Source organism: Saimiri boliviensis, chromosome 10 (assembly GCF_048565385.1).
Source record: "Saimiri boliviensis isolate mSaiBol1 chromosome 10, mSaiBol1.pri, whole genome shotgun sequence".
Classification (NCBI taxonomy): Eukaryota; Metazoa; Chordata; class Mammalia; order Primates; family Cebidae; genus Saimiri; species Saimiri boliviensis.
Window position 1 is genome coordinate 122,416,319 of NC_133458.1, and position 27,708 is coordinate 122,444,026.

A 27,708-nucleotide genomic window follows, 5' to 3' on the forward strand; every position below is an offset into this window, starting at 1 on the left:
TACAAGGACTGTTGTAAGTATTTTGAGTCTGCCTGGATAATACAGGATACTATCCCTATCTCAAGATCCTTAATCAAATCTGTAAAGTCCCTTTTAATAAGGTAACAGGAGGCTAAGTATAGTGGCCCACACCTGCATCCCAGCGCTTTGGAAGGCCAAAGTGGGAGGACTGCTTGAGCCCAGGAGTTCCAGACAAGCCTAGGAAACGTAATAAGACCATGTCTGTCTTTACGAAAAAAAACAACAACAACAGTTTTAGCCGTGCATGGTAGCACACACACGAAGTCCCAGCTACTCAGGAGGCTGATGCAGGAGGATCACTTTAACACAAGAGGCTACAGTGAGTTAGCATCTTATCACTGTACTCCAACCTGGGCAACAGAGCAAGACTTTGTCTCAAAACAAAATAAATAAAATAAGATAAAACACTCACAGGTTCTGGGGATTAGAACATAGATACTTTGGGGGGCTGAATATTCTGCCGATCACATTAACAATATTTATTTCTGGCAGGGCACGGTCACTCACATCCATAATCCCAGCACTTTGGGCAGCAAAGGCAGGCAGATCACTTGTGGCCAGGAGTTCGAGATTAGCCTGGCCAACATGGTAAAATGCCATCTCTAATAAAAATTTAAAAATTATCTAGGCATGGTGGCACACACCTGTAGTCCTAGCTATTTGGGAAGGTAAGGCACGAGACTCACCTGAACCCAGGAGGCAGAGGTTGCAGTGAGCTGAGACTGTGCCACTGTATTCCAGCCTGGGTGACAGAGTGAGACTGTCTCCAAAAAAAAAAAAAAAAAAAAAAAAAGTAAAGAAAAAACAGGAAAAAAAAAACTTATTTCTGGGTGGCAGGATTAGAGGAGATTTTTGTTTTCTTTGTTTATCTGTATTTTCTTTTTCTAAAGTCAACATGTATGATTCGGGTAACTTTTAAAATGTGGTATGAGGGTGACAAAAATGTTCTAAAACAGGATTATGGCGATGGTTGCATAAGCCAGTAAATTTTCTAAAAGTCATCAAATTATATACTTAAATGGGTGAATTTTATAATATATGAAACAAAACCAAAAATGGACTTTTGCACTTTCAAATGGTTCAGCCCCCAAATAAATAAATAAATATAAAAAGAGATCAAATATAGCAAAATGTTAACAACTGGCAAAACACAGTAGAATTCACTGTAAGGTTCTTTCAACATTAGTGTAGGATTTAACATTTGCAAAAGGAAAAGGAAAATGGGCAGAGAAACAAGGAGAAATAACAGGACAGCTCTAGAAACTAAATCTATTTGAGCATTCCAGTCTTAAGCTGGACTTTTGCTTCAATATTTTGGCTCTCAGGAGGCTCTGTGCAGGGCGTGGTGGTGCGTGCCTGTAGTGCCAGCTACTCCGAAGGCTGAGGCAAGAGGATCACTTGAGGCCAAGAGTTCCAGGCCATAGTATGCTATGATCACACAGTACACTCCAGCCTGGCCACAGAGGGAGACCCCATCTCAAAAAAAAAAGAAGAAAAAGAAAAAGAAGCCCTGTTCCAAGCAATGTGGAAGCAGACACAGCTAGTGAGGAAGGCGGGTGATACTCACCTCTTCCTTCCTCTCCATAGCCCAGGTGAGGGGGGACCACAATCCTTCGCTTCTCTCCGATGCAAACACCAAGTAGACCTTCATCCATCCCCGGAATCACGTAGCCCTGCCCAATGTACGTGTCAAAGGTGCGGTTCCGAGAGTAGCTAGAAAAAAAGAAAGGAAAGGAAGGGGTCATTCATGAGAGACTCCACAGCAGCTGTGCAAATTAGTTGGGACGAAGATGCAAAGGAACACAGAGGCCTCCAGACCCCAGAGCAATATAAACCATAGCATCTGAGGACGCAGCCAGGAAACACATTCTCCTGGAAGGAAGTAGCAATCTCCACACAGCATGTGAACAGCCATCTGCAGAGACTCCGTGCAGCCCTCAGGTTTGGTCAGGTTATCAATGCAGTGTGGGTTACGAGAAGCACCACACAGAAATGGAGCTAATGTAAACTGAACAGTATACTTTCTTTTTCGGAGGTAAGGTCTCACTCTGTCACCCAGACTGGTGTGCAGGTCACTGCAGTCACTGTAGCCTCAACCTCCCAGGCTCAAGCAATCCTCCCACCTCAGCCTCCCAAGTAGCTAGGACTTCAAGCACATGCCACCACGAACTTTTTTTTTTTTGTAGCAATGGGGTCCCACAGTGTTGCTAAGGCTGGTTTTGAGCTCCTGGGATCAAATGATCCTCCTGCCTTGGCCTCCCAAAGTGCTGGGTTGACAGGCCTGAGCCACCACACCCGGCCTATACACTTGATAACCATGTCAAGTTAACAAAAACAATCAAGTTCTCAACCAGCCTGGCAACATGGCAAAACTGTCTACAAAATCACAAAAATGAGCTGGGTGTGATGGCACACACCTACAGTCCCAGCTACTAAGGAGGCTGAAGCCAGAGTATTGCTTGAGCTAGAGAGGTTGAGGTTGCAGTGAGCCAAGATCCCAGCACTGCACCCCAGCCTGGGTGATAGAGTGAGACCCTCTCTTGAAAACAAAAAAACAGAAGCAAACATAGCCCTTATCAGAAACTGCAAATGTGTCACAAGGACAATGTCTCCAGTATCTAAAGAGAAGATATCTGCATATGCGGGACATGAATACTCTATCTTGTTTTACTTTTTAATTACTTTCTTCTTCTTTTTTTTTTTTTTTTTTTTTTTGAGACAGGGCCTTGCTCTGTCACCCAGGCTGGAGTGAAGTGGTCTGCTTTCAGCTCACTGCAGCCTCAACCTCTTGGGCGTAAGTGATCCTCCCACCTCAGCCCCTCAAGTAGCTGGGACTACGGCATGCAATACCATGCCTGGCTCATTTTTGTATTTTTAGTAGAGACGGGTTTCACCACGTTGCCCGGGTTGGTCTGGAACTCGTGAGCTCAAGCGATCTGCCTGCCTTGGCCTCCCAAAGTGCTGGAATTACAGGCCTGAGCCACAGCCCCTGGCCTGACATGAAGATTCTGATTGCCAGGAAAGTAGCATACACACTGAAAGCAATGAATTCTGCAGTCTCTACCACAGCCCGACAAAAGGCCCCCACTGTCACCCCTGCTCACCACGACACCCTGGTGAATACTTGGGTTTCCCAAGTGCTCCTGGCAGGAGGCCCAAGTCCACTCAGAGGAGAGATCCAGCCTGTGTGTAAACTGCCGAGTGAGTCTATTACCATGAGTCTGATAAAAAGAGGAATCGATTCTTCCCCACAGCATAATGATTCCAGAATAAAATAATAAAACTTCATCTGCCAAGTCTACTATCAAACTGGTCCACGTGACCTGCACCCCTTCCCCACACCACCTGGTACAGATGAGGCAGAAAGTCCGTCCTTTAGGAGCCGGTCGGTCCTGCCATTCCCTCACCATGCAGCCAGGGCATGACGCCCCGGAGAAGTGGGACCCGTCAAGTGGGGCCAGCAGGCAGAGCTGTGGGGCTCTCCCTTCTCAATACCCCTCAGAGTCCAGAAAGCCACGGGCCACAAAGAAAGGATCACAACAGATGTCTCTCCTCACCCAGGAAGCAGGAGATTGTCCACATAAACTCCCAGAGGAGGCTATGAGTCCCCCTTCCCACCTACTGAGGACAGCATCCCACGCTGAGCAGCTCCAAGCCTCCTCCCCGCACATGGGCCAGGAAGGCCTGGAGGGGAGCACAGCAGGGAAGAGGAAGACCACGCCGGCTCCCAGCATCCTCCAGCCAGAGCAGGGCTCACCCTCCCCAGGGTCCTACAGGTAGGACCCTGGGGATCACCAACAATGTGCAGCCACAGCCAGGCATTCAGGAAAGAGGAGGACACCTACGTGGTGGGCTCCCGACAAAGAGACACCAAGCAGTGAGAGAGACAGCAGATACCCACAGTGGGGAATGCTGCCCATTGGAATAGTCACAAAGGTTCCATGGAGGAGAGGAGACAGCAGACACGAAGGCTGTGGGATCTGCCTGACGGATGAGCACTGGGCTGGCAGCAAGGGCCAAGCCAAGAAGCAGGAAAGAGCCTCAGAAGGCGAGACGGAGGGGTGGGGTGGGCTTGAATCATACTGAACTGAATAACTTTAAAAGTTAAAGACAAGTAAATCGACAACCATCCTGTTCCCCAATGGAAAAGCAAAGTCATCAGTCCTCCCTGAAACGGAATTAAAAATTTTTTTCCTTTTTTTTTTTTTTTTTTTGAGACAGAGTCTCACTCTCTTGCCCAGGCTGGAGTGTAGTGGTGCAATCTCGGATTACTGCAATCTTGCCCTCCCAGGTTCAAGTGATTCTCCTGCCTCAGCCTCCCAAGTAGCTGGGATACAGGCATGGGCCACCACACTCGGCTAATTTTTGTATTTTTAACAGAGATAGGATTTCACCGGGCCAGGCATGGTGGCTCATGCCTGTAATCCAAGCACTTTGGAGGCCAAGGCGGGTGGATCACCTGAGGTCAGGAGTTCAAGACCAGCCTGACCAACACGGTGAAACCCTGTCTTTAAAAAATAATAATAATAAAAAAGAAAGAAAGAAAAAAAAAGCGACGGGGTTTCACCATGTTGGCCCAGGTGGTCTTGAACTCCTGACTTCAGGTGATTCATCCGCCTCGGCCTCTCAAAGTGCTGAGATTACAGGTGTGAGCCATCATGCCCAGCCTGAGCCATCACAGCTGACCCAAACTAACTTAAAAATTTTAAAACAATTCCAATCAAAATCACAAGGGTGTGTACCTGGTGTTGGTGGAGAGCTTAGTAAAGTAATGCTAAAATTCATCTGGAAAAAGAAATAATTAAGAATGGTGTTGTGAAAGTACAGTATATAGCAAGCTACCATTCTCGTTAAAAATTAGAAGAGGGGAATATATATATATGAGTACTTTATTATATATGTATGGAAGACCTATGAAATTAATAACACTGGGCCAGGTACGGTGGCTCATGCCTGTAATCCCAGCACTTTGGGAGGCCAAGCGGGGCGGATCACTTGAGGTCAGAAGTTTGTGACCAGCCTGGCCAACATGATGAAACCCTGTCTCTATTAAAAATGCAAACAAAATTAGCTGGGCATGGTGGTACATGCCCGTACTCCCAGCTACTGGGGAGGCTGAAGCAGGAGAATTGCTTGAACCCAGAAGGCAGAGGTTACAGTGACCCGAGATCTTGCCACTGCACTCCAGACTGGGCAAAAAAACAAGACTCCATCTCTAAAAAAAAAAAAAAAAAAAAAGAGAAGAAGAAAAGAAATTAATAACACTAGTTCCCTGTGAAGAGAGGAAGTGGGACAAGGATAGGAGGGAAATTTATCATTGTATAGCTTTTTATACTTCCAGGATTTTAAATCACCTCAATGTATCACTTTGTCTTTTTTTAAAAAAGAAAAAGAATGCTCTCTTCTCTACAATTAAAAAGCTAACACTGGCTAATCATAGTTAAAGGTGTGATGCTGGCCTAGGAATAGATCAAAGGTAAAGGATAAAAACTCTACAGACTCAAAAGTACATATAAGAATTTAGTTCATAACAAAAGTCACATTTCAGAGCAGTGAGAAAATGAGAGAGCCATTCATGAAGGATGTTGGAAAAACTAGCTAACCACCTGGAAAAAAATAAAGTTAAATCCTTCCTGTCACAGTGATACCACAATAAATTCCAGATGGATTAAAGAATTAAATATGAAAGCATTTGTGAGCATAGAAACTGCAGAACATTGCTGACACTGGTTATCTCATGGTCGTGAGAGTGGAAGGGGCTGATAGGAAATTTACATTTTTTGCTATACCTTTTTGCATTGTTTCCATTATGCAATTAGGACACATTACTTCTGACCCAGAACAGTGGCTCATGCCCATAATCACAGCACTTTGAGAGGCCAAGGCGAGTGGATCACTGAGGTCAGGAGTTTGATACCAGGCTGGCCCACATGGTGAAACCTCATCTCTACTAAAAATACAAAAAAAAAATTAGCTGGGTGTGGTAGTACATGCCTGTAGTCCCAGCTACTCAGGAGGCCGAGGCAGGAGAATCACTTGAACCCGGGAGGTGGAGGGTGCAGTAAGTTGTGATTATACCACTGCACTCCAGCCTGGGCAACAGAGTGAGACTCTGTCTCAAAAAAAAGAAAACATAAAATGGCTGGGCACGGTGGCTCACACCTGTAATCCCAGCACTTTGGGAGGCCAAGGCGGATGGATCACCTGAGGTCAGGAGTTTGAGACCAGCCTGGCCAATATAGTGAAACCCTCCTCTCTACTAAAAATACAAAATTAGCTGGGCGTGGTGGCTCATGCCTATAATCCCAGCTACTCGGGAGTCTGAGACACGAGAATTGCTTGAACCTGGGAGTGGAGGTTGCAGTGTGCCAAGATTGCACCATTGCACTCTAGCCTGGACAACAAAAGTGAAACTCTAACTCAGAAAAAAGAAAAAAACATAACCTTTGACCCGGAGATTCTTCTAGAGATTGTTCCAGGAAAACAATTGATCATATATTATAAGATTTGCCTACAAAAATAATTACTGCAGTCTTCATTAAATGTCAAAATACAGGAAACATAAAGAATAAACAACAGGGATTACCTAAATGTAGGCAGATCTACACAATGTAATATACGTAACTATTAGAATAGGCTAGATTCCACTGTACTAAAGTGGAAAGCTGGAAAGCTCTTTGAAACCTAAGAAAACTATGGCTCCACTATGTGAACAAAAATCTGGTATACACAGAAAAATGGTCTTTCAATTGAAAATATAATTCCAGAGAATAAAGACTAGAACCACACTGGAATGTAACAAAAAATAACACGCACATGCACTAAATGAATTTTTTTTTTTTTTTTTTTTGGTAACAGAAAAAGATAAAAGCAACGCAAATGTTCATCAATAGGGAATGGTTATATAAATACGATATACTCACCCAATAGGACATCATGTAGATGTAAAAGACAAAGGATTTCTCTCTATGTATTAGTGTGGAAAAATCCCAGGATAACAAAAATCAAGGAGCAGAACAATACTTTGTTCCTTAGTAATACTATATTCTAAAAGAGGAGAAAATAACATTTGTGTTTGCTTATATTTGCATTTTTAAAAATCCACACATTAGGCCAGGCACAGTGGTTCAAGCCTGTAATCCTGAGTTAGGTGGATCACCTGAGGTCAGGAGTTCGAGAACAGCCTGGCCAATATGGTGAAACCCATTTCTACTAAAAATACAAAAATTAGCCAGGTGGCGCACACCTGTAATCCCAGCTATTCGGGAGGCTGAGACAGAATTGCTTGAACCTGTGCGGTGGAGGTTGTAGTGAGCTGAGATTTCGCCACTGCACTTCAGCCTGTGGGACAGAGTGAAACTTTGTCTCAAAAAAAAAAATCCATACATTTGAAAAATTAAAAATAGAAACTAATAAAAGTGGTTAACTCTAAGGGGTAGGGAAGAAAGGGAGGTTAGGCAGATACGGACAGGAATACAACATATCTTAATGCATACTTTGTTTTAATTTTGAGCTATATAACTATTACTCTTTTCCAAAAAATGTAAATGAAATGTAAAAGAGATCCTAGGAACAAGAATGTCAGTGAGCCGAGATCACACCCACTGCACTCCAGGCTGGGCGACAGAGCGAGATTAAAAAAAAAAAAAGGCAGGGCATGGTGTTGGTATGGTATTATTCAAATGAAATGATACCATATACAAATTCTTCTGTAATGGTTTTGGATGACTAAATTAACTAGAAGCCTATCACCTCAGAGACAAGAAGGTTGCTGTTGCTACTTGTTTGCTCTACTGGAAGCTGAAAGAGTAGTTTCAAACAACACATGCCACTGGAATGAGCAAGACAGGCCAAACACCAGCCATCTCTGTACAACTGCAGGCCATGCCTGACAAACAAAACAAAACTTTGAACCACAGAAGAGGCCCAGTAATTAGCCCCTATGGAACCCAGTATCCAGAAGGGAGCTGAATGCATCCAACCAGTGCCATCCAGCTGATCAGCCTCTGAAATGTGTAAAGCCCTGTGACACATATCTTATCTCTTATCTAACCATTTACTTGACAAAGGTGCTGGAATAGGGAAAAATGGAGTCCCAAACAGTCAGATGCTATCCAAAGTCATAGAGCTAGTGCAGCATAGACAAGGGCTGGTGCCAGCTCTCTTGGCATCAAGTCCATCCTCTGCCCACTGTACCTCCTTGACATCACTTCTGGCCACTCCTCACCTTGGACCCCATCAAGAGGTTTATACCTGGATAGCTGAGCATAGTATAGGAGGATGGTGAGAGTCGAGGGTGAGTCTCTCCTATCTTCCTGCAGAACCATCTAAAACCGCCCTCAAGAAAGAGATGGTTACAACAGCCTATGAAGAAACTTAAGCCTCTCTCTATAAAAAATAAAAAATTAGCCAAGCATGGGGGCATACGCCCAGAGTCCTAGCTACTCATGAGGCTGAGATGAGAGAATTGCTTGAGCCCAGGAGTTTAAGGCTTCAGAAAACCACGATCATGCAGCTGCACTGCACTCCAAACTGGATAATAGAACAAGATCCTGTCTAAAAAAATAAAATAAAATAAAGGAAAAAGGAAAAAAAAGGAAGGAAGGGTGGGAGAGAGGGAGGGAGGGAAGAAGTATCAGAAAACAGAAACCTGTATTAGAGATGAAAATACTAACTATGAATCAGCATTGACGGTATTTAAATCACGGTCCAGCCAATGGCAGACTTTATTTAATACAAAGTTCTGGCAATTGAAGACCTTAATCATTTCCTTACCTGGAATCAAAAAGGGTGCCATCCAGAAGCGTGCCATTGTAATGATACCTGAGAAAGTCCCCGCTTTGACTTATTCGCTCACAGTTTTTAGGTACTACCTTGTTCTCAATGGAAATGCTGTCCTTGGGGTTATGGAGGTCTAATAATGCAACATCAAACACCAGAGATGCCTGTCCGGGAATGTCTTTCCCTAGAATGAAATGGAGGAAGATGATTAAACAGGGCACAGGATTTAGGAAGTACTTTACAGCTCAACAGTCTTGGGGTTGGTGTTATTCATTTCTTGGGAAGTTTTGAAGCCAAGGAAACAAATGTTCTTCCAGGTCTTGGATGGGCCCCCATGGTGTCCAACCATGGGCTGATGGTATAATCTAAAACCAGACTCAGGAAAAGGGGAAAACTGATGTTAATGACATAAGAGACTACTATGACCATATTTTCTGGGCTCATGCTGGAAAATCAAGCCTCTATGTAGGTGGGCATGCACCCACAGGCAAACTCAAATACATACCTCTGTGGGTTTCTGTTTGTGAATAAATGCAAACCACAGACATTTAAAGGAGAAAATTCCAAATCTCTGGTCTGGTTCTGGAGAACTGTACACAGACTTGTTTTTTTGGAACGAACGGCCAATTTTTTAGAGGCAAAAGTAAAACTCAACACTTTAAAGTGTATCCAAAGCAAGATATAAATAAGATGAAAGTTAGCAGAGATAACAGAGAAAAAAAATGGCACCCACAATCCAAAATATAAATAAATAGTCCTCAAATCACTTCTATCTCACTTCTGGGTAGTACTGCTTCTCTTGGACGTTCCTGACAGGGGAATATATTGAATATTTGCAAACTAAAATCCATCTGAAGAAATTATAGGGCTAGTTCTTCCTGCAAAGATCAACATCAACCAGTAGATAACTCAAAATCTAGTAATTTGGGATAATAGAAAGTTAACCAACAAACCAATCCCTCACTTTTACCTGTCATTTGTTATACCATGCAAAGGAGTAGGCCTGGGCAAGTGAACTAGATGCCACCAAACCTGAGCTCCTTCCACTGACCTCTGGCAAAGCCCACCCTGCGTTTCCACTGGCCTTTGGCAAGCCCACCCTGCGTCTCCTTCCCCTCTGAGGAATGATGAAATCTGCTGAAGCTGGCTGCTGAGTCAGCCCCTGGAAGGCAAAGTGCAGTCAATCCCTAAATCACTTGTATGGGAGATACAGAATATCAATCTTTTGTGCTTTTCTGTAGCTTTTCATTTAAGAGAACAATGAAAACCTTAAAAGTAACCATGGGGTTTCAATTTTTCTAGCATTAATGTGTACTAGAGGAATAATATTTTCTATAGCAACTTTGCAGAGATATAATTCATATATCATAGAGTTCACTCATTTAAAGTTATACTTGGATAGCTGAACACAGTATTCAAGCATAAAGTTTTCAGAAATAACTACGCTAAATAAACTATTATTTATTTAAAGTAAATAAACAATATTTCTCATATCAGGCTCACATTTGGTTTTGTTATGTGGCTGATGACAAAAGGATCTGGGAGGCAATGTCAATGAACTTCTTGGGGCCAAGGACAAGACCACTGGAACATCAATAAGAAAATAGTGGCCAGGCACAGAGGCTCCCACCTGTAATCCTAGCAATTTGGGAGGCTGAGGTGGGCGGATCACCTGAGGCCAGGAGTTTGAAACCAGCCTGACCAATATGGTGAAACCCTGTGTCGACTAAAGATACAAGAATTACCTGGATATGGTGGTGGGTGCCTGTAGTCCCAGCTACTCGGAAGTCTGAGACAGAAGAATTGCTTGAACCTAGGAGGCAGAGGTTGCAGTGAGACAAGATTGCACTACTGCACTCCAGCCTGGATGACAGAGCGAGACTCTGTCTCAAAAAAAGAAGAAAGAAAATAGTAACTGCCAGAGGCACTGGCTCTCACTTGTAATCTCACCGCTTTGGGAGGCTGAGGTGAGAGGATCACTTGATCCAAGGATTTCAAAATTAGCCTGGGCAATGTAGTGAGACACTGGCACATGCCTGCAGTCCTAACTATTCGGGAGGCTGAGGCAGGAATATCACCCAGGAGTTTGTGTTACAGTGAGCTATGGTGGTGTCACTCCCATCTGGGTGACAGAGTGAGACCCTGTCTCTAAAAATAGTTATAACAATATCTCAGTGGGGAAAGAATTAAGATACATTTATGGCACTGCTTCAAACTTAATTTTTTTTTTATTTTAATAGGGAATCCCACCCCTACTACCTCTCTTTTTAAGAAACTGTCTGCAGATCTCCAGCATGTAAAATATATAAAAGTGGGTCAGGCACAGTGGTTCACACCTGTAATCCCAGCACTTTGGGAGACTGAGGTGGGTAGTTGGCTTGACCTCAGTAGTTCGAGACCAGCCTGGCCAACACAGCAAAATGCTGTCTTTACTAAAAATACAAACATTTCCCAGGCATGGTGGCACACACCTGCAGTCCCAACTACCCAGGAGGCTGAGGCAGGAGAATCTCTTGAACCCAGGAGGCAGAGATTGCAGTGAGCCGAGATCACACCACTGTACTCCAGCCTGGGAAACAGTCTGAGACTCTATCAAGAAAAAAAAAAAAAAGTATATATATATATATATATATATATATATATATATATATATATATTTATATATGGAGGTAGAGGGAAGGCTGAGCCCCATCACCTCAGCTCCCTTCTCTTGCTGCTCTGCTCTACAGAGCCAGGAAACAGCATCAATAACATATTGGCTATTTTAAGTTGGGTATCACCATCAGTAAACTCCTTAAGAAGCATCATGTTCTCATTTTTATCCTTAACTACAAAGTCATGTGCTGCATAATGAAGTCTTGGTCAACAACAGACCACATATATGAGAGTGGTCCCATAAGATTATCATATCATGTCTTTACCGTATCTTCTTTACGTTTAGATAAACAAATTTTTGCCATTGTGTTACAATAGCCCACATGATTCAGTACACGTGCTGTGCAGGTTTGTAGCCTAGAAGACACAGGTTACACCATACAGCCTAATGTGCAGTAGGCTGTACAGCACCTAGGATTGTGTAAGTGCACTCTATGGCATTTGCACAACAATGGAATGGTCTAATGATGCCTTTCTCAGAACATATCCCCATCATTAATCAACGCATCACTGTATCCGTCTGCTGTTTAAATGCCTTGTAGGTCTCTGTGTTGTGCCAGCATGTCAATATGATTAAACATACCTGAAATTCAAGTATGAGTAACTGAGACATTCTATTTATCAGTCAATAGTATGTGTTATCCTTCACAGCAAAACTACAAACAGGACACTAATTCTAATTAATGTGTTTTCCAACATTACTCTTTGCTTTTGTCCACGTGAAGTTAATGTCATAGGTAAAAACCCATTGTAGAGGTGCAAATGGGGAAATTTGGCAATTCTGACATAATACGGCTACATTTCTACCTTGATATCTGCAATTTATAGTGTCTAGTTCAAGTCTCATTTCACAAATGGTAAAGCCAGAGAGGTTGGTGCCCAAGGCCATAGCAAGTACTGCAGGAGTAGGGGGCTTACTTATGAAAGCCAATGACCATAAGTTAGTGGAAATTTCTGCAGCTCAATCATCAGACAGCAGACAATCCAGACTAGCACTGACCAACGGAACTTTCTGAGTGATGGAGATCATCTGGGTCTGTATCTGCACTGTCCAGTATGGCGGCCCTCTGCAACGTGACCTAAAATGAAGCAGTGCGACCAAGGAACTGAATTTTAAATTTTAGTTGATTTTAACTTGTTTTCATTTCAATATAAATAGCCACATGTAGCTAGTGATTACCATATTGGGCAGAGTAGGTCTAGACTGACAGGTCTAGTGGATTTCATGTGATGACAATTGAACTAACCACTGCAATAAAACTAAGGATAGCTGAGAGTGGCTCCAAGCAAGAGAAGGACTTACCATCTCCATCCTCTCCATAGGCCAGAAAAGGAGGAATGGTGATGATGCGCTTCTCACCCACACACATCCCCAGCAGCCCTTTGTCCATTCCAGGAATCAGCCAGCCAATTCCCACATATGTGTCATATGTTTTCATGCGATTGTGACTGAAAGCCAATGAGAAAGGGGGAAAAGTTTTACATCATGAGGATGTTTCCAACTCATCTCTCAGTACGGTTTTTCTTACCCAAGTATCAGCTAAACAGTGATCACATACCCATCCCTAGAGATAGGCATTTATAGATCTTTGCCCCCAAACACAGGGAAGATGTCCTTAAGTTTAGAAAGAAATAAAAAGCATGCATTTACACTAGTGGTAGACAAAAACAGGCCAGTTATTCCACTAATAAAACACATTCTAATGAGAAGAAATTTAGAAGGGTTCCCTGATCGCTGGCATAGCCACATGCCTCTCCATAGCTTCAAATACATTCATTTTCCCCCTCCTGTTTCCATGGGAAAGCTATAAAAATGAACCAAAATGTATGTAAGCCTCCTTAGAAATAGAGCCTGGCCAGGCGCGGTAGCTCACGCCTGTAATCCCAGCACTTTGGAAGGTCAAGGCAGGTGGATCACAAGGTCAGAAGATCGAGACCATCCTGGCCAACATAGTAAAACCCCATCTCTACTAAAATACAAAAAATTAGCCCGCCGTAGTGGCACACGCCTGTAGTACCAGCTACTCAGGAGGCTGAGGCAGGAGAATCCCTTGAATCCGGAAGGCAGAGGTTACAGTGAGTTGAGATCGCATCACTGCACTCCAGCCTGGGTGACAGAGTGAGACCCTGTCTAAAAAGAAAAAGAAAAAGAAAAAGAAAAAGAAATGGAGCCTTTTACTTAATGATGAGATACCAAAATACAGCTAAGTTGGATAAACATTGCTCTTCACATTTCTAAAATGTATTAAAATTTTGACTGTGGCACCAGAAAAGATGCAACACTGACCAAAAATCTTAAGTAGATGAGTTCAGTGCTGGTTACCATTGAAAAGAGTCCTTATTCTGGTTTCTCCATGGGGATAAAAAGCAAGTAAGACAGAAGGAAAGAACTATGGGACATTTCACTGATATTGCCATGAACGGCAGAACTTACCTCGAATCAAAGAGAGTCCCATCCAGGAACGTCCCATTGTAGTGGTACCTCACAAAATCAGACACTTGGATGGTCCGAGGGCAACTCGGGGGCTTGAAATAGGTGTGAATCTGAACCTGGTCTTCAGAATTCCAAATATCCATCAGAAGTACATCAAAATGAAGCACTGAATTGGGGGGGATTACACCAGCTAGAAATTAAAGATTTCACACTGAGTTCACAGTTGCTGCCTTTCAGACCAGATAAATAAACACGTAGGATGCTGCCAAAGTGAATGTGGGCCAAAAACGTTCAAGCAGTCGCTGCTATACAATTCCAAAATGCCCCATTCTTCCTCCCTCTTTCCTCCAAATGAAATTGAAAGAAAAGAGAAAAAACAAAGTTTTCTTCTCATTGAGAGTATCATTCAATACACCTGTGTTAATGACACTTTCTTTCACATCTAGAACAAACCTAAGACAGAAATTTTAGCTGTGTGTGAGTTCACTGCTTTTCACTCCCCCCCTCCAGTCTAAAGATTCCAAGATTCTCCAGTCTGTTTGACTTATTAACAGCCTAAAAGTATTCTCGTTGTTTCTGCAGATGTGTTTATAAATGAGGAACAAAAGCTTACAAACTCCTTCACTTCCATAGGCAAGCTTTGGAGGAATCTTCACGAAACGTCTCTCGTTTACACACATCCCAACAAGAGCCTGGTCCATCCCTGCAATCAGCTGTCCTTTTCCCACAAACACGTTGAAAGTGGAGTCTCTGTCATAGCTGAAGACCCGAAGGGTAGGGAGAGAGAAAGAAAAGTGTAAGTAGTCCCTTCCTCAGTAAAACCAACTTGTAAAAATGTGCCCACGGACGTAATGTAGCCACAGCAAGGCAAAAAGCCTGCCAAGGAGTTGCTGATACAGGAACAACTCCAGTGGACAGTACTCGCGGGGTTGAAAATTTTAGACTATCTTGAATATTGCCAGCAAATCTAGCTCAATAAGAATCAGCATGACTCTCTTTAGAAAAAAAAAAAAATGTGAACTGTGAGGGTGATCTGGCTGTGACATCTGTCACCCCATTGATCACCAGGGTTGATTCAGCTTATCTGGCTGGCTAGGCGGGTGTCCCCTTCCTCCCTCACCGCTCCATGTGCGTCCCTCCCGAAGCTGTGCGCTCGGTCAAAGAGGATGACCATCCCTGATAGAGGAGGACCGGTCTTCGGTCAAGGGTATATGAGCAACTGTGCTCCCCCTGCTAGAACCTCCAAACAAGCTCTCAAGAAAAAAAAAAAAAATGTGTTAAGCTGATTTTACAAAATAGTTACCTATTCTTTCACACACACACATACACACACACACACACACACACACACACACACAAGAAAGAGTTGGCTATAGTCATGCTAGGGCTTTGAGAGGCCAAGGTAAGAGGATCATTTGAAGCTAGGAGTTCAAGACCAGCCTGGGCAACAAAGAGACACCTCCTTTCTACTAAATATATTAATACCTATAATTAGCCACATGTAGCGGTGCATGCCTAGAGTCCCAGCTACTTCGGAAGCTGAGGTGGGAGGAGCACTTGAGCCCAGGAGAGTGAGGCTGCAGTGAGCTATGACTGCACCACTGCACTCCAGCCTGGGCCACAGAGTCTCAAAAAATAAAATAAAACGAAAAAGACTTTACGGCCAGGCACAGTGTCTCACACCTGTAATCCCAGCACTTTGGGAGGCCAAGGAGAGTGGATAACATGAGCTCAGGAGTTCGAGACCAGCCTGGCCAACATGGTAAAACCCCATCTCTACTAAAAATACAAAAAATTAGCCAGGCATGGTGGCATGTGCTTAAAGTCCCAGCTACTCGGGAGGCTTAGGCAGGAAAATCGCTCAAACCCGGGAGGTGGAGGTTGTAGTGAGCCACAATTGCTCCACTGCACTCTAGCCTGGGCAACAGAGCAAGATTCCATCTCAAAAAAAAAAGACATTATTTTCTATGTGATCGGTACCTAAAAGCAACATCATAGGTACTAATAGCCCAGGGTAACACATACACACACATTTGATTTTTTTTTTAAGTCATCCAGCTAAGTCAAACACAGAGGCAGCACAGTAAGAGCATTAAAACATACTTAAATTGGGCCGGGCGCGGTGGCTCAAGCCTGTAATCCCAGCACTTTGGGAGGCCGAGGCGGGTGGATCACGGGGTCGAGAGATCGAGACCATCCTGGTCAACATGGTGAAACCCCGTCTCTACTAAAAATACAAAAAATTAGCTGGGCATGGTGGCGTGTGCCTGTAATCCCAGCTACTCAGGAGGCTGAGGCAGGAGAATTGCCTGAACCCAGGAGGCGGAGGTTGCGGTGAGCCGAGATCGCGCCATTGCACTCCAGCCTGGGTAACAAGAGCGAAACTCTGTCTCAAAAAAAAAAAAAAAAAAAATACTTAAATTCTCTTAACCTCCGTTTCCTCCACTGCAAAATGCAAGTGATAATAACAGTCATCTCAAACACAAAAAATGCTCTGAAAACCTAAGTGTTATGCCAATATTACTATAATTAACACAGGTAATAGAAAGTATAATGTAGTCTTATGATCACTAATATATGTGTTTTAAAGGCTGATAGGCGACGGCCTTATATCAAAAGATAAATAATGAAATCAAAGCTGTGACTCATACCTTTATCTTCTTCAACGTCAAATTTAGCAATCAACAGGGGTTTGCCTGTTAGGGGACTGTGCCAGATGCTTTGGAGGATATAAAGTACAAGCCACGGACTTTGCCTATAAGTACCTTATAAACTGATAGAGACCCACAGAGTTTCAAAAGACATAAAATAAAATGCTCTATGGCATTTTATAATAACAGATTTCTACTCACTGACATGAAGGAATATATACAATAAGAGTAAAGGTCAGGTTACAGTGCCAGGTGTGGTGGCTCATGCCTGTAATCCCAGCACTTTGGGAGGCCAAGGAGGGTGGATCACTTGAGGTCAGGGGTTCAAGGCCAGCCTGGCCAACGTGGTGAAACCCCATCTCTCCTAAAAATACAAAATTAGCTGGGCGTGGTGGTGTGCACCTGTAGTCCCAGCTACTCGGGAGGCTGAGGCACAAGAATTTATTGAACCTGGGAGGTGAATGTTGCAGTGAGCTGAGATAGTCCCATTGCATTCCAGTCAGGGTGACAGAATGAGACTCTGTCACAAAAAATAAAAAAAGCGGGGGGCAGGTTAACACAGTATAATACCACCCCATTTTCAGCTTACATATATAGATACATATGAAAAAATCCACAAGGCAATGCATGAAATATTATCTATCAGCTACAGGGAAAGGACTTCAGGTGACTGAATTTGTTTTCTCTTTAATTATCTTACTTTTCAAAATGATCACATAATTACTAATGTAATAAAATGTTAAAAGCTGCTGGGATTTACTTCATGATGTCACCCTTCGTTTTGCAAAATACTTCCACTTTTTCCTCTTTTTCTCTAATGAACAGTTTGGGCGGGCCACAGAGTCCACCTCAGCACTCCCCTGAAGGCAGCTTCCTGAGACCTGGCCCTCTTCTCTTTCTCCTCCCAGTTTTATAGCCTATTTTAATAGCTTTCCTTTCCTCAAGGTCAGTGAACGGAAACCAAGATTTCAAATACAAGCCACCAAGCCAGAGGACAAAAGCACATGGTCAGTTTCGTGCCCAAGTCAGCTTTACACTTCCACCCTCTACCTCCGGGGCTCCAACCCTCACCCCCTGGAATGCCCGCTCTTGAATTACACTTGGCTGGGGCCTCCCCCTGCCACTAAGCCATCATCAAACTGGTGGATTTATTATAATAATGGGCCGGAAAGCAAGGTTTCAAAGACTCCCAAGGCATAGAACACTCAAATAGCAACAACGCACCAGCAAGAAACTACTTTAAAAAATATTTTTTTCATTCACAGAACCCAAATATACTTCCCAAATTTAACAAAACTTTTTAATGCTAACTACCACTTACACATTGTCGGGCGCAGTAGCAAACTAAGCTCTTCATATATAGTACCCCATTTAATCCTCATACAATACTTTAAGGTGGGTGCTCTGATATTCAGGCTCTTTGGAGGTTACAAAATTTCCTAAGCTCATGAAATTAAACACGGGTGGGGGTGGAGAAGTGAGAATCTAGGACCATCTGATTCTCACACTCCAGGGTCTGGGCCTCCCTAGAGGCGTATAGAAACAGTTGTTGGGCAACATTGCAAAATCCCATCTCGACTAAAAATACAAAAAAAAAAAAAAAAAAAAAAAAATAGCTGAGCATGATGGTATATGCATGTGGTCCCAGCCACTCAGGAGGCTGAGGTAGGAGGATAACTTGAACCTGGAAGGCTGAGGCTGCAGTGAGCCAAGATCGTACCCCGGCACTCCATCCTGAGCGACAGAGTGAGAAAAAGAAAAGAAAAAGGAAGGAAAGGAAAGGAAGAAAGAAAGAAAGAGTTGTTGCCTCACGGTATTAGCTTTTTCATTTGATGCTGCCTAAGCACTGTGAACAATTAAGCACCAAAGTGCTAAAAACCAAAAAACCTTTCCGAAAGAAAGTGTATATATTTGTACATTAATAATGTATACAAGAGGCTAACAATGCAAGACCACTTTTACCTACTGCTTAAAATTCTGAGCACCTGGAAAAATAAAGTTGTTTTGAACAAATTTATTCTGATCAGCACAATTGGCACAAAATCACGGGCAGCATCAAGCCCAGAGCTGGTCATGAAAATTATTTCTGCACATTCTGGAATAAGCATTTATACAACCTGTCCTGGTATCTGGCTTATTTAGACCTTTTACAGGCATCTTTTTCAGGGGCCTTCAGGAAACAGATGACACTCCCTAATGAGGCTGTTCCAGGAAAGTTTAATAATGAAGTGTGCACAGCCGACATTATAATCATTGGTGAAAACTGAAAGGTTTTCCCCTGTAATTGGGAATAAGGAAAAGATGCCTGCATTCAACACTTCTTTTACGCATGGTCCTGGAACTCCTAGCCAGAGCAATTAAGCAAGAAAAAGAAATATATGGCACAGAAATTGGAAAGGAAGAAGTAAAAATATCTCTTAACACATGAAAAGATTTTACATATAGAAAACTCTATAAGAGTCCATTAAAAAAGCTGCTAAAACTAATAAACATTGGACTTGATGGTTCTGTGGGAAAAAAAACAACTAATAAACAAATCTGGCAAATTTGCAGAATACAAAATCAACACCCCCAAATCAATTGGATTTCTGCTTGTTTAAAAGTGTGTGGCACCTCCCACCATCTCTCTCTTGCTCCCGCTCTTGCCATGTGAGATGTCTGCTCCCCTTTTCCCTCCCACCATGACTATAAATCTCCTGAGGTTCTCACCAGAAGCTGATGCCAGCATGCATGCTATGCTTCCTGTACAGCCTGCAGAATTGTGAGCTAATTAAACCTCTTTTCTTTCTTTTTTCTTTTTTTTAGATGGAGTCTTGCTCTTCCACCAGGCTGGAGTGCAGTGGCACGATCTCGGTTCATTGAAACCTCCACCTGCTGGGTTCAATCGATTCTTCTGCCTCAGCCTCCTGAGTAGCTGGGATTACAGAGGCGCACCACCATGCCCAGCTAATTTTTGTATTTTTAATTGGCACGGGGTTTCACCATGTTGGTCAGGCTGGTCTCGAACTCCTGACCTTGTGATCCACCCACCTCGGCCTCCTAAAGTGCTAGGATTACAGGCTTGAGCCACTGCACCTGGTCTAAACCTCTTTTCTTATAAATTACCCAGCCTCAGGTATTTCTTTGCAGAGATGCAAGAATAACCTAACACAATGCCCGTTGGTTGAATCCAACCAAAGCCAGAAGACAAGGGATCATTAATGCAACCCATAGTGTGCACATGTAATCCATACAGGTCAGCCTCTCAGAGCAAAAAGCAAATGGAACAGGTGGAGAGTGGACCTAGAAAGGCAAATGGAAACCACCTAGCATATCCAACACCCTCCTTTCCTCTCCACCAGCTTGTTTTTGTCTCCTTCAGTCACTGCCCAGGGTGGCGGGGCAGTGGGGGGAGAATGGGAAAGGTGTCTGCAGCACCCTCTGATGATGCTCTTCAAAAAACCCAAGGACAACTAAGACAAGAGACATCATAGTCAACTCACTAAACTGCCTACACAGAAGCTCACATTATATTTGCGACACATTACTTGAGATAAATAACTATGCCCATGGCTATCTTTTTTTTTTTTTTTTTTTTTTTTTTTTGAGACAGAGTCTCACTCTGTCACCCAGGCTGGAGTGCAATGGCACAACCTTGTCCCACTGTAATCTCTGCCTCCCAGGTTCAAGCAAGTCTCCTTCCTCAGCCTCCCTAGAAACGCCACCACGCCCAGCTAATTTTTGTATTTTTAGTAAAGACAGGTTTTCACCATGTTGGCCAAGCTGGTCTTGAGTCCTGACCTCAGATGATCCACCTGCCTCAGCCTCCCAAAGTGCTGAGATTACAGGTGTGAGCCACCACGCCCAGCCCCCCATGGCTATGTTCTTAAGGCAAAATGGGGCTTCTGAACGTAGGTTTAAATCTGCACTAAGAACGAACTTTTAAAAGGAGAAATGGCAGACTGAGTGTGGTGGCTCAAGTGGTAATCCCAACACTTTGGGAGCTCGAGGTGGGTGAATCACTTGAGCTCATGAGTTTGAGACCAGCCTGGGCAACATGGTGAAACCCTGTCTCTACCAAAAATACAATTCTAGCTACTCGGGTGGCTGAGGCATGAAAATTGTTTGCACCTGGGAGGCAGAGGTTGCAGTGAGAACCAATGCACTCCACCTGAGCAACAGAGAGAGATCCTGCCTCAAAAAGAAAGAAGGAAAAAAAAAAGACTGCTATATTTTGAGAGCCCATAACAGAAAGGAAGCATAGTAAGAAAGAACAAGCCCACTGGGCTTGGGAACTACCTTTTGGGGGCCTCAAAGTTGGTCCTGTCTCACTTGGGCCACTTTGGATGGCTGACTCACAAGGGGACATGCTTGACGTGTGGACTGTGGTCCTGCCACCACCCTTCGCAAATGGGACTGAAACTCACATCCCACTGGCTGCCAGGTTCCCAGCTGAGACACCCCCTCCACTGGCTGAGTTCCACCACTGAGACTGGATCTGACTGCAGAGGCAGAGTCTGGTTTTTCTGCCTCCCACCTACCTCTCCACACAATCAGTCCCAAAGGGGACTCTGAGCTTTCTAGACCCTTTGCCCAAGATGATTTCCTTCAAACCACCACCTCTACCAGTAGCTAATGAGACATACCAGGAAGAAAAGAAAAGCAGTTAATGAAATGGCGAACTACCCAGAGGGGAAAGTGTGAGGAGGAGGAAGGGAAAGGAGGCAAAGAAGGAGAGAGGGAGCAAGTGGGAGCAGAGAAGAAATGGGAGAGAACGCCTCCATTCATAGCTTCTCCGGGAGAATCGGACCCTGAAACATGAGCCGTTGGCTTGGATGGGCTTCGGGCCATTAAAACATCATTAAATGAAAAGCTTTGCAAAGCAAAGCAAAATCCATTGCTGTTACGGATTTTTGTTTTTCCGCAACTGCACAAATTAAAATGTCGGACCCCTAGAGATGATTCCCATTTTTCACAGGGCTTGGCCCAGTAAAATACCATGTAGCCAAATTAAATTGTTAATATGAATGTGCAATTGCTCGCAATGACCCACAGATGAAAATTCAAAGCCCTGCTAATAAGTCTTCACTGGGGGTGCTTGGCTGGCTGCCAATGGCCTCAGGAGACCGCAGCCAGAAGTGGCTAGGATCTTTCCCCCAGTTAGCAGAAACGCGCAGGGCTAACGCACAGCAGCAGCTTCCCTTTCAGCACTCCCGTTCTCCATAGAAAGCACCGCGGTGCGGATTCACACTCAAACACCTCCTAAGTGAGCATGTCCTGACCTGGCCAGTCATACTGACGCCACTGCCCCCATCAGGCCCTCCCCACTGACTCCATCCTGGCTGCTTCCCAGCCCACTGGCTCCTCCCTGAGGACCAGTCCTGCTGAAGAGGTCAGCCTGGGCCCCCACTTAGGACCATGTGACTTAACGCCCAATAGAGTGGACACCTGCCCCAAGCAGGACCCATCAGATTGTGCTGGAAACCTGGAGGTGAGCCAGTCCAGTTTGCCGTCGCTGGTGCTGGATCCCAGAGACCATGTGTGCAGCGTGGAAAGCTTGCTGGAGCACTCTCTTTCTCGTGGGAGAGAATGAAGCCCCGTCTGCAACCCCTTGGGGAGAGGCAGAAAGTCACCTCAGTCCATGATTCTGGACCCTCACAAGGAATTGAAGATCCTTCCAATAAATTCCCACTCCTTTCTGCTTAAGTCTGCAGGTATGGACTTGTGTTCTCCCCAACCCTGACTTGAAGGTGGAGATTTTTGTCAGCTTTATCCTCTGCTGTATCTCAGTACCTGGAATGTTTGGAGCTGGATGAATCCCTATGTAAAATGAAGTCCCAATGAAACTGATCTCTAGAACTTCTACTTACACTATAGTCCATTCACTGAGCACCTCAATCCCCTTACTCCTCTGAATAAAAACCTTCCCTTCAAAAGATTCTGGGCTGAGCGCATTGGCTCACGCCTGTAATCCCAGCAATTTCGGAGGCCAAGGCAGGCAGATCACCTGAAGTCCGGAGTTTGAGACTAGCCTGGCCAACACAGTGAAATCCTGTCTCTACTAAAAATACAAAACTTAGCTAGACACAGAGGCGCACGCCTGTAATCCCAGCTACTCAGGAGGCTGAGGCACAGGAATTGCTTGGACCCAGGAGGCAGAGGCTGCAGTGAAGTGAGATTGTATCACTTCATTCCAGCCTGGACAACAGAGTGAGACTCTGTCTAAATAAATAAATAAATAAATAAATAAATAAATAAATGCATATGTAAAATGAATATGCAAAATGTCCACTGTTAATGATTCTACGATTCTTTTAGAGCAGTGGTCCCCAACCTTTTTGGCACCAAGGACTGGTTTCATAGAAGGAATTCAATTTTTCTATGACCAGGGTTGGGGGATGGTTTCGGGATTATTCAAGTATATTACATTTATTGTGCATTTTATTTCTATTATTATTACACTGTAATATGTAATGAAATAATTATACAACTCACCATAACATAGAATTAGTGGGAGCCCTGAGCTTGTTTTCCTCCAACTAGATAGTTCCACCTGGTTGTGGACAGTGACAGATCATCAGTCATTAGATTCTCATAAGGAGTGCACAACCTAGATCCCTCACATGTGCAATTCACAATAGGGTTCATGCACCTATAAGAATCTAATTCCCCTGCTGATCTGACAGTGGGCCGAGCTCAGGTGGTGATGTGAACAATGGGGAGTGGCTGTAAATATAGATGAAGCTTTGCTTGCTCACCTGCTGCTGGCCTCCTGCTGTGCAGCTCAGTTCCCAACAGGCCGTAGATCAAAACAGGTTCATGGCCAGGGGTTAGGGACCTCTGTTTTACTTATTTGAATACATTGATGCCCCATTCCTGGAGTTCTGTTTTAGAGCAATGGTTCTCAAGGTGTGGTCCTCTGACCAGTAACATCAGCTGGGAACTTGTCAGAAAAGCAAATTCTTAGGCCCTTATCCCAGAGCTACTGAATCAGAAATTAGCTCTCCACATGATTCAGAAGTATATGCAGTTTAAATACTACTGTGCTCGAGTATCTACAACTCTGTATACCCAAACAGGCATGTGGTAGGTACATAATAATATTTATCAAAAGACAAGACTGGACCTTAAGGATCTGCAGACACAACCCTGAGCTTCCCCCTGGTGAATTTCAATCATCCTTGGGTCTTAACCCTGCCATACCAGGATTTCATCCTAACCTCCCCCTGACATAGACACACAAACATATAGTTAAGTCTTTTCTGTGTTTTCATAGCTACTTCCATCATATAAGCGGATGGCCTACAGACCATTGATTATGGCCGTGAACTACCTGGGTTCAAATCTCTACTCAACCACTTAGTAATTAGGTTCCTTGGGCAAGTCATTTGAACTTTCTGAGCCTCAGTTTCTTCATTTGTAATGAGGTACCTACCTCACTGTCTTGTGAACTTAAATGAATTCTTCTATGATTAAATGAGTTAACGTAAGTGAAGGCACATGGTAAGAACTATGTGTAGAGACAGAGTGTGTACTACTGTCTTACTGTACTTATCACACTATGTTGTAATAGCCTAGGGTATGAGTGGTCGGGTTGCGGAAGGGACATACTAGACTAGGACTAGTCTCTGTCTTGAGGGATAGACACTGCATAAATGTTTGATGAATGGATGGTAGCTCCTCTGTGATCTTTCAACTAACTGCCCTACACTGCCTCACAGTGGCTGCCAGCCCTAGAGATGTTCTAGAGAGTCGGACAACTTGTTCTACTGGGAATTAATTACTATCAACTCAAGCAAGAAATTCTTCCCTATGAAGAAGCACATGAAAGAAGATACACAAATGGTCAATAAACACATGATGCTCAGCATCGTTAGTCATTAGGAAAATGTAGATCAAAACCACAATGAGATACCATTTCACAACCACTAAATGACTATAATCAAAGACAGGCCGGGCACACTGGCTCACGCCTATAATCCCAGCACTTTGCGAGGCTGAGGCAGGCAAATCACCTGAGGTCAGGAGTTCGAGACCAGCCTGGCTAACATGGTGAAACCCAGTCTCTACTAAAAATACAAAAATTAGCCAGGTGTGGTGGCAGATGCCTGTAATCTCAACTATTCGGGAGGCTGAAGCAGAAGAATTGCTTGAACCTGGGAGGCAGAGGTTGTAGTGAGTGGAGATTGTGCCATTGCACTCCAGCCTGGGCAACAAGAGTGAAATTCCATCTCAAAAAAAAAAAAAAAAAAAAAAAAAGACAGACAAGTACAAATGTTGGTGAGACCACGGAGAACTAAGAACCCTCATACACTGCTGGTGGGAATGCAAATGGTGCAGCCATTGCAAACAGTTTGGTTTGGCTATTCTTCAAAACATGTATAACGTAATTGCCATAGGACACAGCAATTCCAACTCCTAGGTATATATACAAAAAAAGAGGGAAAGAGATATCCACACAAAACCTTGCACATGAAGGTTCATAACATCATTCATTATAGCCAAAACGTGTAAGCAATTTAAAGGCCCATCAACTGATGAATGGACACAATGGAATATTACATATACAGCCATAAAAAGAAATGAAATACTGATATGCTCTGCAATGTAGATGAACCATGAAAGAAGCCAGATTATACAAAGCACCTCAAATTATATGATTTCATTTATACGAAATGCTCAGGATAGGCAAATTCATAGAGAGATAAAGTGGATTAGGTGGTTGAAAGGGACTGGAGGGTAGATTATTGGGGTTGGGAAGTGACTGATAATGTGTCCAACGTTTCTTTTTTTGGATTGATGACATTGTTGTGGAATTTGCTAGTTGTGACATTTTTACAACTCTGTGAATATACTAAAAAACACTGAATTGTACAAACCAAATGGGCAAATTGTATGATATGTGAATTATATCTCAATAAAGTTGTTCTTTAGAAAAAAAAAAAAGTAACTAAAAAAGTAGTAAGAATGACCATTTCTAAGCACTTGCTAGTGCTGCATACTATGCTAAACAGCTTTTGTATATTCATTATCTGGAATTTAAAAAAAAAAAAAAGCAAGAGTCTACAAAATATTCATAATGACTCTAGGCCTTGGGGCACATAACAGGGGCTCAGCAAATACCTCTCTCTGGCTAGTCTGGTGATTCACAAGTACTGGCAAAGACCAGGGTTTGTAACAAAAGCCCTGGGGAGGAGTAGCCTGCTGGAGGAGGAGAGGCCTGTTAACCCTGAACCTAAACTGGAAGGAAAATGGGGAGTGGTGCTGTGATCTTGAGGCAGAGCTGAGTGAGGGAGTCCCAGGCCCGGTGCAAAGCAGAGTGGCTGTCCTGGACCACTTCCTGCCCACGAGGAGAGTTTTGTTTTGTTTTGCTTTGTTTTGTTTAGAGATGGGATCTTTCTGTGTCGCCCAGGCTGGAGTGCAGTGGTACGATCATAGGTCACTACAGCCTTAAACTCCTGGGCGCAAGCGATCCTCCCACCTCGGCCTCCCAAAGTGCTGAGACTACAAGCGTGAGCCACTATGCCCGGCCCCAAGAGAGGTTTTTGTATGGCCGGAAGGGAGGGCAGTGGAAGTTGCGCGCACAGACTCTGGACTTGGGTTAAACAATATGACTCCATTGTTTAAATACGTTTCTTAGCCTCTGTTGCTTGTTACCTTACTGATAAAATGAGGGTAGTGATAGTACCTACCTCACAAGACTGCTGTACAATTAAATGAGTTCACTGCAATGTGGAAAGCACTTAGAACTACACCTACACATTGTCCCAGCTCAATGTATGTGTGCGGCTGCTAGCCTCTTCTGCATCATCATCATTCTGGGTGAGAAGCACCATCTGACTAGATTCCCAAGGGAACGGAGGGAAGGAACACAAAGGGAGAAGACAGGCAGCCACGAACGTCCACTCTTGGAATCTAGTTGTGCAACGTGGCCCCCATTTATACTGATTACTTTACACTGATTGTGCGAGTGTCCACGCGCTGGGAGGAAAGGGAGGAGCATGGTCTGCCCCAACTCAGCTGCTCAAGGTCCTCCAAGGGTCCAGTCCCGGGCGGGCGGCTTAGAGCACGTGTGGGCCGGGAGGCTCACCCGCCGCGGAGGGTCTGGGGTCCGGGAGGATCCGGGCAGCGGAGGAAGGGAGGAGCGCGGATGCACGGGGCGGAGCTAGGGGAGGTCCGGCCGGAGGGAAAGGCCTCTCTGGAGAGAGGGACGCGGGACAGCGAGAGCTGCATCCGCGGAGGCCACGCCGGGCGACAAGGGCGCGGTACCTGGAGTCGAACTTCTGGCCGTCGGGGAACGTCCCCACGTAGTGGTAGCGCACGAAGTCGCCGCTGCGTACGGTGCGCGGACACTCGTCGGGCACGAAGCGCCGCTCGATCTGCAGCTCCGTATCGGAGCCCAGGCCCGCCACGGGCGCTGCCTGCCCGGTCACCCAGAGCAGCAGCAGGAGCAGCGGCGGCGGCGGGGGCCTCCAACCCCGGGCCCGGAACGCCATCGGGGCGGCAAGGAAAGCGGCGCGGGTGCAGCGCGGAGCTCCGGCGACGCGGGTCGGCCTGGGAGTGCGGCGGCGTGTGCAAACGTGGAACGGTCTCCCGGCCCTCCCCGGGCAGCAGCCACCACCCCCTCTCCCCTGTCGCCCGCCCCCCGGCCACCGCTTGAGGGGAGGAGCCCGGCCTGGCCGCGCGCAGAGGGCGGGCCTGCTGCGGCCTGCCCAGCCCGGCCCTGCGATAGTGCGCGCAGCTTGGCGGGCGGGGAGTTGGCGGCTCCAGAGGGGACCCAGAATCCAGGGAGGGACCCATAACTGCATAATCCAGTCTGGGCCTAGGGAGGGCGTGTCCCCGAGCTCGACACTGTGATCTCTGTACAAGCTTTTGGTCCAAACTCGGAAGAGAAAAGCGCGGACTGCCCAGGCCCACCCGCTCGCTGGTCCCCGCCGGTCCCTGAAGACTCCGGGTTTGGGGCCGTGAGAGGCTCCTACGTGGCGGTGGATCCAATTTCCCCTTGCTGCTTTGGAGAGGGAAGGAAAATTAGATTTTATTTTATTTTTTTTTTATTTTTATTTTTTTTTTGAGACGGAGTTTCGCTCTTGTTACCCAGGCTGGAGTGCAATGGCGCGATCTCGGCTCACCGCAACCTCCGCCTCCTGGGTTCAGGCAATTCTCCTGCCTCAGCCTCCTGAGTAGCTG

General features: G+C 44.8%; 1 protein-coding gene across 1 annotated transcript in view; it reads right to left on the reverse strand.

Annotated features, from left to right (window-relative positions):
* Positions 1 to 27,152, reverse strand: part of FKBP9 (FKBP prolyl isomerase 9) — a 46,491-nt gene extending 19,339 nt beyond the window's left edge. Inside the window, exons 1-6 of the mRNA XM_003930724.3 lie at positions 26,791 to 27,152; positions 14,505 to 14,650; positions 13,892 to 14,081; positions 12,761 to 12,906; positions 8,797 to 8,986; positions 1,589 to 1,734 (exon numbers count right to left, since the gene is read on the reverse strand). Coding sequence (XP_003930773.1) covers positions 1,589 to 1,734; positions 8,797 to 8,986; positions 12,761 to 12,906; positions 13,892 to 14,081; positions 14,505 to 14,650; positions 26,791 to 27,017 — 1,045 coding nt within the window. The 5' untranslated portion in view covers positions 27,018 to 27,152. The remainder of the gene's footprint in view (positions 1 to 1,588; positions 1,735 to 8,796; positions 8,987 to 12,760; positions 12,907 to 13,891; positions 14,082 to 14,504; positions 14,651 to 26,790) is intronic.
* Between the last annotated feature and the right edge of the window lie 556 nt (positions 27,153 to 27,708).